At 44.2% G+C, this 10,258-nt stretch overlaps 1 protein-coding gene across 1 annotated transcript; it reads left to right on the forward strand.

The window, feature by feature from the left end:
• Nucleotides 1–2,991: 2,991 nt before the first annotated feature.
• On the forward strand, nt 2,992–8,501 carry LOC104163517 (complement C1q and tumor necrosis factor-related protein 9A-like). Its single transcript, XM_009702581.1, has 3 exons — nt 2,992–3,157; nt 5,929–5,991; nt 7,696–8,501. Exons 1-3 carry the CDS (start codon nt 2,992–2,994, stop codon nt 8,499–8,501), a joined length of 1,035 nt encoding a protein of 344 aa, XP_009700883.1.
• Nucleotides 8,502–10,258: the final 1,757 nt, after the last annotated feature.

A 10,258-nucleotide genomic window follows, 5' to 3' on the forward strand; every position in this document is an offset into this window, starting at 1 on the left:
CAGTAATGGTATGAGGCACGCCTTCCATCCTACAAGCGAACCAAGGCTAACATTTGCGTAATCTATTTGTATAATGGAACAGGCAAATCCAAGCCTTATTAATCCATTTTGACAATTTTCTTTCACGTAACAGTGGTAAAAGCCAAAGTACAGAGCACTTCAGCTTAATTTTGGAATAAATAGGAAGATTCCGGTTTAAACCTCTCTTTTAATTATTGAACAGCTCTCAAAATTAAATCACTGGCCTTTGAGAATTTAGTGACCAAACAAGTACTTGTCCTCAAGGCACGTATTTGAAGTGTGCATTCCTTTACACGAAGCTTTTATACGCTGGTTAAAGATGCCCAAGAACACTGCGAGTACAAAGTGAATGACGTAAGACCAAAGATCCTATATATGTGATGATGGTGGTGACGATGATGATGATGGTATTGATGTTGTCAGCTAGTGGAGAGGAGTGCATGTATGGGGACCAAACTGTCTGTTCCTTAGGCAAGAAAAAGTCCCTTAGACACCTGGGAATGGGGTTTTCTGTCAGTGGGCAAGGGCTGACAGACTCCTCTGTAGGCTGCATCATGTCCTAGCAGCGTCATACAGAGCACTTCTTCCCTTTGCGCTCCTCTGGAGTCCTTTGACCAAGGCAGTAAATGTTTGTATAACTCAGAAGCAGCAAATGTTTAATCTATTTTCGGCTTTCTTTGGTGCCAACCAGCAGCAGCAGACAAAGTGGGATTTTGCTGGTGGGTGATCAAACATCACTCTGTACACCTTTGGCAAAGGCACTATAAAGCACATTACCAGTAACTGTTGTAAAATGGGGAACTTTTCTGAAGACAGAATAAAAAGATTAAGGAACTTGTCCCAAAATTAAGGTCCTCCTCTACAAATTAAGTTAAAAGAATATTTAGATCGAATATTGCTAAGAGGGTGTAATTATTCTTAATGAGAACATACGAGTCGCTCGCTCCATGGTATTTGTGTGCATTGTTTCCTAAGACTGAGAAATGGTGGTGCAGAGATTAAACAGAAGACACCATTTTTTTAGCCAATGCTTGTTAATATTTCAAAAGGAATACTGATCTTAGTATGAAGTTCTCATTAATGAAAGAACCAATTCAAAAGCCAATTATGTAAAATTTACTCATTCTATCACTTTCACCTGTATAAGTACTTAACCTATACAGCCCAAGTTTCTGTGCATTAGACACTTATGAATATTAACTCCAAATAAAATGGGCATTAATTTTGTTGCTATTTGATTTTTGTTCCTCAGTCTAATTTCTTCCCATTAATTGTTCTTATGCTCACTTAAACCAGTTGTGTCCAGAATTTAGTATTAGTGTATTTTGATGGGCCTATATTAAAAGACATTCTATAGGAGGGACACACTAATGAAAGGGTAAGTACAAGCTGGACTTGAAGTAGCATAGTTACATGAAGGGGGAGAACCAGACTAAAGACTTGTTTTTGCCAAAAACCTCTCTTACTTGGTCCCTCACGTCTTTGCCCTCATCTCACTCTGCTCCAGCTCTGACCCTCTCTGAGGTCATTCAACTTATTAACCCAGTAGATGACAAACTCCAATGAAAAAAAAAGAGGAAAAGTGGTTGCTTTGTGCTGAATTAGGGGTTGAATTGCCCCAGCTCACCTTCTGTGGCACCGGAGCCAGGTCCTGGGAGACGAGAGGTACAACTGTGCAGTCACGGGTAGCTGGAGGGAGACATGTGGGTGGAGAAGCGGGCATTAAGACCTCTGCTGCTTCTTTGTTATGAGCTGTTTGACTGGCTCAATTACATTATTTTTCCCTTAAGAAGCTGTTAGATAGATACTGGGTTATTAATGGCCAACACTGATAAAAGGCTGGAGATCAGAGAGAAGCGGGGTTTCCTTACAGACTCCAAATGCATAAGGTGCCATTTGCTAGGAAGTCTTTGAAATAGGAAAGAGGAAGCTGGCAGATGTAGACAGGCTTCTGCATGGCTCTGAAAGGTGACAAGGGCCATCAAATAGCTCCTCTTTGGGCACTGTTCTGGCTAGAGGCGTTTACAAAGAGGTTTCTGAACAAGGAGAATGCCTCTATGCCTCCCTACAGCTCAGGGAACTAGGACATTGTATGAATCCTTGTGTATGAACGCGGGATCGCTGCTTCTACCTGAATTGCCCTCCAAGACGTGAAATTTTGACTGTCAGCTTGGGCTTAGGACAGCGACAACATTATTATTAGCACGCTTCCTCGTAGACTTGCCAGGCATTGGGGTTTCATGGCTTTGGCTGGAGTAAGAGAGGTCCCTGGAAGTTCTTCGGCATATAGCTGCTGCAAGTGTACATTCCTTGCGGTAATTGCCGGGGCGGGGGGTGGGGGAGAGATGATTGCTTTTGCCCGAGTTGCCTTTTTATTATGATTTTGAAATTTGGGTTAAGTTCAGCCAAATCCATGAAATCTGGGCTTTGTCAATGCACTCATGGTTTAAATAGAACGGCGTGAAACTCTGTGGGATGCGCTGAGCTGCTGTTTTCTTGTTTGCCGGCCAGAGCCTGGGGACATCAAGGGTAGCTCTAAAGCTGCCCAGAGCTTTTGTGACTTTCGGTTGCTCACCATCTACCTGCAGCAACATTTCCCTTTGCAGCGTCACTTAGTTCCACAAGTCATACTTTGTAAGAAAATATGAAACAGAACTCGATGCTCCAAATCACAGGGAATTAAGGAATATTTTAAATTGTGTAAAGCTGAGTTAATGCTTCAAATGTATAATGACGCTACGGCTGATATTCCCATTAAATTATTATTTGAAATAGCAGTCAGCAGTCTCCAGGACTGTACTTAATGCTAAATAGAGACCTATAAATAAAACAAAACAATAGACATGGTGAAAACGCATTTCCTTTTTTTCCTTCCTCTCCCACCCTGCATCCCCTTCTAAGGTAGACTTAGGCAGATGAACTTTTGCTTTCTTAACTCTTTCAGCCAAAATCATATAACCTGTCTGAAGAATGAAAAGCTGGATTATACTGCTGGCTATTGTAGTCAGCACAGCCGAAACACAAAAACAGGACCTCTGTACCCAAGGGTATCCTGGCATCCCCGGCAATCCTGGCCACAATGGCATACCTGGTCGTGATGGACGTGATGGTTCAAAAGGCGACAAGGGAGATACAGGTACTATGTTCAGAATAAATGATTTTGTGTATCAAATGCAATGCCGTTAGTTCCTGAAGCTGTCAGTAGTCACTCCGCATTAACGGGGTTATTCTGCCTAGCCTTCAGAAAACATTTCAGACATTTGTCATTTACTTGTTTGAAGAAGGAAGTATAAAGAAAGACCTAATAATGAAAGCAAGAGAGCCAATACTATGGAGAGGTCAGGTCCATGGGATAAAAACAAAAGAAGAAAGACTTTGCCTTCTATTTTGGGAATATTTTCATGCCTGTTTGAAAATTTTGAAGCCTATAAACCTTCCTTTGCATCTCTAAGATAGCAACTATATTTCTGTAAAGAGCTTTAAGCCCATTAAAAAGAAACCCCAACAACTGATGCCTTGTTCAGTGTAATAAGAAGCATGCAGTGGTAAGAAGATTTCTCTTTCTTATCCAAATTTTGCGTTTGTAGGACTTGCTTCTGAGTGTGCCCACTTGCTCTAACTCAAGAGCCCCTAGAGGAAGCTCAGGAATGGAGACTACTGACAAACTGTGTAGGAATCGTGGCTGCTCTAACAGGCTGTAATAGAGATTGGGGTGTGATACTGAAGACAGAGGTAATCTTCTCAGCGTCCTAAAGCTACTAATTCCTGTAGTACTTTAAGCCTCAGGATAACGATGGCCTTTGCTGGACTATGAAGGCCGGGGTTGCGCAAGGTGATAAATCTGTGGGCGTGGGGATATACAACACTTCATCCAAAGTATCACAACCCCAGAATGCAAAGCACAGGACAAGTGCAAATCTGCTGCTTCAAATTTGTGAACAAATTTGAGGAGGGGGAACTTTTCCCCAACAGGCTTTATGTGAGGTCAGCTATTGCGTGGCATCGTGCAGGTGGCATTAAGGCTTAATGCATAAACCTGCCACAAACACTGTTACTGTGGGCCTGGCTAACTCAGCTGTACAAAGCAACGGGATCAAACTTGTACTTATCAGATAAAGCCTTCTACCGAGTGCTGATCTTAAGGATTGTGGATCACAGCTCTTTTCAGTGGAGTATATAGTCTAGCACATAAACCAAACTGAGGTCAACAGTCTAAAAGAAATTAACTTAAAATGTGCTAAAGTGTTTTACCATGTCTTTCAAGCTAGTGGAAACGTCTGCCTTTAACAGCCCGGGTTGCTAAGCTAATGCATCCCCTGCTCCACCAGGAAAGTATATGCCTCCGCAGAGAGGGAACGCTGCAGAGTCGGTGCGGAAGGTGTAGTTTGATGTGCGGTTCTTTGATGGCTCTGCTGGCCCAGGCAGGATCCTCTGCCAGATTCTGTTCCTACCACTTGACTCCTCTCTCTTACACACCACAACTGTTTGTGTGGCTGTACAGTAAACTACATCAGCTGGAAAATAACCAGCACATATAATTTGGGCAATGAAGGGTTATTCACTGCTTATGGCCTGCCCTGGACCATGGAAAGACCAGTCTACCCACTTACGTATTTACCTCAGTGACTGCTGAAGAGTTCTTTCGAACGCTCTTGTTTATAAGATGATTGAGAGTTCTCTGTCGAGCAACCACTTATGTGCTCCTTCTGCTTTCAGTGTCCTAGCCTGGCTAAAATGAAAACCTTTTAAAATCTAGAAACAAACAAACGAATTCCATTAGCTTCTTAATAGGCACATACAATTAATTGCCTTCTTTTTCTATATGTGGAGGTCGAGGAAAGTCTGAAAAATGGAAAATCTAGAGCTTACTTATTTTCATTTATCTTACAAAGCTCCTCACTTTACTCCAGTGAGTTATCACGGGATATCACTGGTTTCTGATAAAGTCCCCAACTTTTTTTCCTAAACTAAGCTATTATGACGACTGTACTGACTATTCTTTGTTTGAACAAACGGGGGTGACCGTACCATTCTTTGTATTGTATGTTTATAGCGTCTGTCCATACACCTTTGCAGTTAAATACATGAGACTTAGTTTTGTTCCTTACCAAGTCAATGAAATTTCAGCAGATGCTGGACTGTGCCCATTGTGCAGAAAACTGCGAAAGCCCTGTTCTCTAGTCCATATGGCCAGAGAGCTACTCTTGGAATATGGTTACATCCAACTGCCAACTCTTGTTTTCTTCTGTTGGCGTTCTGGGTGAAAACCCAGGTATTTGATCACACACCTGCTGGTCACCTGTGATGTTACTACAAAAAGCACTTCTATAATTGCTCTCTTTAGAGCAGTGGAAAGTCCGTGTCATGCTAGACACAGGGATCAAGAGTGTGAATGCCTTCCTCAGATCTACAGCCAATATTATTCCGCTCTAATGTTTCATTACCATTGGCCAAACCCCCACAGATCTCTCTTCTTGAGAGGGGAGTTTATTGTTGTTTCACTGCTAGGCTTCTGTCCTCGCAAAGCTCCTTGCTGAATGTGGCTTCCTCACTCCTTTTGCTGATGGTACCTTCCACGGATGGAGGCAACAACAGGACAAGAGGTTTCCACACTGGTGGTCCTGACCAGGGTACAGCTCCTCTACATATCTCAATAACCACCTCTTTATGCCAAGGATTCTCTCTGTCTCAGAAAGCACCATCCTCCAGCAGCGTTTTTGTGCCCTCTGTCAGTCTCTCCATAAGACAGCAGTACCAGCAGTGGCACCCACTAAAAGTCAGGAATAAGACTACGCTTTACATTACTGTTTAGCCAGGCCTGAAGAGGAAGGATTAGAGAAGGATTCATCCCAAGTTTTCTGGTAATTTAATTGTTTAATGAAAATGGGTTTTTCTCTTCGGTACTAGGTGAAGCAGGACTTCCTGGCAGCCCGGGAAAAGATGGTGCAAATGGAGACAAAGGAGAACGAGGTCAGAGAAGCAGTGTTTCAATTTATTGTTTGCCTATTAACTGCTGCCCTTGTGTTTGTGAGCACTGGACATGCTATACATTCTAGCTGTAGCGAAAGTACCATAAAGGTTTAAAAACCTTTTTCCAGAAGTAGTAGAGGCTGCATACATATGCTGACAATACAAGAGGAATTTGCCACCTCCAATTATGCTGCTGCCTCTGATGCCCTACAACACGTTCACTCAGGCTGTTATCCTACCTTTCCTGTCTCTGATCCTTTTGTCAGCTGCTGAGGAAGACTCCGTATCTGCAGCTGCCTCAGGAAAGTGAGGCTCCTGTAGCTCTGCATGCAACTTCAGGGAAACGGACTTCTAAAATAAATTGTAGAAGACACAAGTTATACACCTAAAACCACAGTAGATCCTGTATATGTCACCTGTTTAGCCAATCTATGCATATGCAGCATGTCTCCCATGTCAGATGGACGTACACGTGCAGAGTGACTTGTGCATAAAAGCAGGGAGTCAGCTGTTGTGCAAGTGGCATCACATCATTCTGCACAAATTCAGTAACTCAGAGATGCTGAACTTGTGCATCCTTAGAGTAACTGCACACAGAAAATGTATATATCCAAAAGCATGGAAGCCTGCTGAAGACAGTGTCCAGGTTCTCCCAGATGCTGAAGTTGACCCTGAGAAATAACATATGGTATATGCATTGCATGGGAGTAACTACAAGCTGCTCCACACATCTCAGACTTTTCTCCAGTGTATTAGAAATGACCCCAGTCCTGGAAGGAGCGTGAGACATGAGGCCACAAATGTTGTTTAAAATTACCAAAGCTACCTTCTTTTCCTGTGGCCTTGTCCTGATGGACCCGCGCCGCTCTAAAAACAATCACCTCACCTGTTTTCAGTTCATGGCTGCTGTTAAATACTCTCAATTGTAAACTGAGAACAGTAAACTGGAAATACAGCATTACTCCTAACATCAGAAGCCAGAGGCTGTCATGCAGAAATTATCAGCTGCTTCTCCTGATGGATGGAGTATATGATCATTATGGTATTTTTAGTCTATCAACTGCTAACATGCCCTTCTCATCATGAGACCTTCACCTTCAAACCCTTGTGCAGCAATCAGGGTTTTCAAAGGCTTTGAGCTTCAGTCCAAGAGTGGATGAAGGAGAAATGGAGCACATGGTAGCAAATAACAAGGCCAAAAAGGCTTGAGTCGCACAGCAGTGGCAATCTAGGTAACCCAAGCAAAGTTCCATCACGTAGAAATTACAGAAACACATGGCAAGCAAGTTCTGGGTGTTGTCCAAATAGAACTTTCCTCTGATTAAATTGTGAACCATCTCCCCCATTTTGTACACCAAAGGCTGAAAACAAGTGTCTGGACAGATGCTGATTGTGCACGAGATGATGTCAGCTGTCAGTGCTACCATCAGCCTGGAGACAAATCACACCTTCCTTTCTTGGAGCTTATTCTTGCTGCTCTCAGACAAAGCACCTGTTTTCTAACACAGCAGCAGGTTCTTCAGATGTTATGCTTATCCTGTACTTAAATGTATGAGAAATTTTATGTACAGTGAGTACAGTATGTACAGAGGTGACACACACCTACACATACATGCCTTCATGCTGAAACTCATGTTGTGCCCGACTAATCCAGTGCACGATCACAAGAAAGTGTCTTTTTTTTTCTTTGTTCTTTTCATTCAGGAGCCAATGGGACTGTTGAAGAGAAGGGGAACAAAGGAGATAAAGGAGAAAGAGGACAACCTGGGAAACTGGGACCAAAAGGAATTGTAGGGCCAGTGGGTTACAAAGGTCAGAAAGGAGAGCTGGGACTGCAAGGACCAAAAGGGTTAAAAGGAGACATTGGGCCCATAGGTCCAAAAGGGACCAAGGGTGAAATTGGCTATCCTGGAAGAGTTGGTTTCCCCGGGCCAATTGGCCTGACTGGTAATCCGGGTCCTAAAGGTAATACTGGAGATCTGGGGCCACAGGGTAATCCCGGAGTGCAGGGAGAAAGAGGCTTGAAAGGAGACAGAGGAGATAAGGGGAATGTAGGTGCCCCAGCAGTCCTGCCAAGGAGTGCTTTCAGTGTCGGCCTTACAATCGCCACCAAATTTCCCCCTCCGAATCGCCCGATCAGGTTTGACAAGGTGCTGTATAATAGTCTAAATGACTACAGCTCAGTTACTGGCAAATTCACCTGCAAATATCCCGGTGTTTACTATTTCACCTACCACATCACTGTCTACTCAAGGAACGTCCGAGTCGCTCTAGTTAAAAACGGCATCAAGATGCTGCACACTGTGGACAGGTACCAGAGCGGAGAGGACCAGGCCTCGGGAGCTGCCATCCTCGAGCTACAGGGAGGAGACGAGGTGTGGCTGCAGGCTCACCAAGGAGAGACTTTCAACGGGCTGTTTGCAGACGCCGATGATGATACCACCTTCTCGGGGTTCCTCCTGTTCAGCACCTCTGACATGCTGGAGCCGCTGCCGTCGCCCGCCACGTAACTCCACATTATTCGTGAATGCTGCGTGTCCGTGTCCTTTAGCCCTCCCTAATAAAGTTGTTATCCACTGGCCAATTTCTACTGCATTCAACAGAAAACAGAAATCATCCCGAGGGGGTATGCCGAGGGCTGAAAGGGAGACATAGGATGGCAGGGCAGGTTGGGACCAGCTAGGCATCTCCCTAAAAGTGGAGTACAGTTTTTTGTTTTTACTGAAGTCATCACAGTGGGAAGATGTAGGATCACACTACTTGTATCTGTAGGAAACCAGGCCTCCTTATGCACACAACTGCTCATTGCACAACTTACGGTGCTGAACTTTTCATGACCAGCTGCTCAAACAGAGCTCAAGGCTTCAGAGCCATACTCAGAAGGGTTTGAATCCAACGCCTTCTTGTCCCAGTCACAAGGTACCTTGGTTTATTTATTAAACTGGCCTAATCCACTGTTGTCAGCTTTGTTTTTTAAAACTCAAAATAAAAAAATTCCTACTGTGCATAAACTGGTTTTATGGCTGCAGCTGCTGGACAGTTGGTTTCAGGAACAGCTTCTGCACGGGAGAGGACAGCTCTGGAGAATCTTCAGCGCTGGGCTTGACACATTACTGGTTTGGTGGCTTAGGGTAGTTCTACAGGGGTGTGCACACCCGTTCTGAAGGACAAATGTTTTAAAAGAAAGTGGGACAAAAGATAAAATTTCAAGTTCTGGAATTAGAACATGTGGGTCCCTGCCATCTTATATAAATATTAAGCGACGGTTACTTCCAAGCCAGTTTATATCTTTCTAGGTAGCATGTGTAGATGGACTCGAAACTTGGTTAATTTGCGTCCAACCATTTCAAAATAATTTTTGAATTTGGTATTAGTGTAGTTTGATACTTCCACAGGGCCTGCTTGCTCTGTGGCACACAATGATTTCATTGCAGCTGGGCAGATTTACAGCTTTTAAATACCTTTTTTTTGCTCTCTGTGTAGCCAAAGGTCTGAAATAGAACGAAATGGAGTGACAGGAGGAACTGCTGTGTGGATTCTCTGATGTGGGCAGATATTCAATGCTGGTGCAAAAATACAGCATAATGCTGCTGTACGTCAGTATTAGCCAGTGGGGAAAAAACCTCAAAAAAACCCAAAACAAACAAAACAATAATCAACAGTGAAAGGCATACCGGAGGACTGATCAAGAGGTAGTTCCTGTGCCATAAAACTTTAATTTCTGTGAATTTTCTCAGATTTTTTTTTCTTTTTTCCCTTTTCCCCCAAAACGCAGACATGTAACAAAAGGTGCTGGGAAGTCTCACTCTCTCCTCTGAAAAGAGAACAAGGCAGAGATGCCGATTGACACGGGTCGGCGGCGTGAAATTCAGCGCAAAGGGAAGGCAGGAGCAGGAGGCCGGGCCGCCCAGCACCCCTGCGGCTGCCGGCAGGGAGGGAAGGGCGAAGCACAGGCCCCGCGGCCGGGGGGCTTCTTCGGGGAGAGCGGCTGCGCTTCGCACCTCGGCCGAGCTACACGAGGGGGGTACGAGGTACGAGGTACGAGGTACTAGGTACGAGGTACTAGGTACGAGGTACGAGGTACTAGGTACGAGGTACTAGGTACTAGGTACGAGGTACGAGGTACGAGGTACGAGGACGCCAAGACTGAGGAAATGTTTCAGTCAGAGGGGATTTTTTTCCCGTAAGCCACAGGCTCTAAGGCTGTGTCACAGAAGCATCTAGTCCGAAAAACGCTTCAAAACGGACTGAGGCTTAACTGGAAAAC

The sequence above is a fragment of the Cariama cristata genome, unplaced genomic scaffold (assembly GCF_000690535.1).
Source record: "Cariama cristata isolate BGI_N322 unplaced genomic scaffold, ASM69053v1 scaffold9890, whole genome shotgun sequence".
Classification (NCBI taxonomy): Eukaryota; Metazoa; Chordata; class Aves; order Cariamiformes; family Cariamidae; genus Cariama; species Cariama cristata.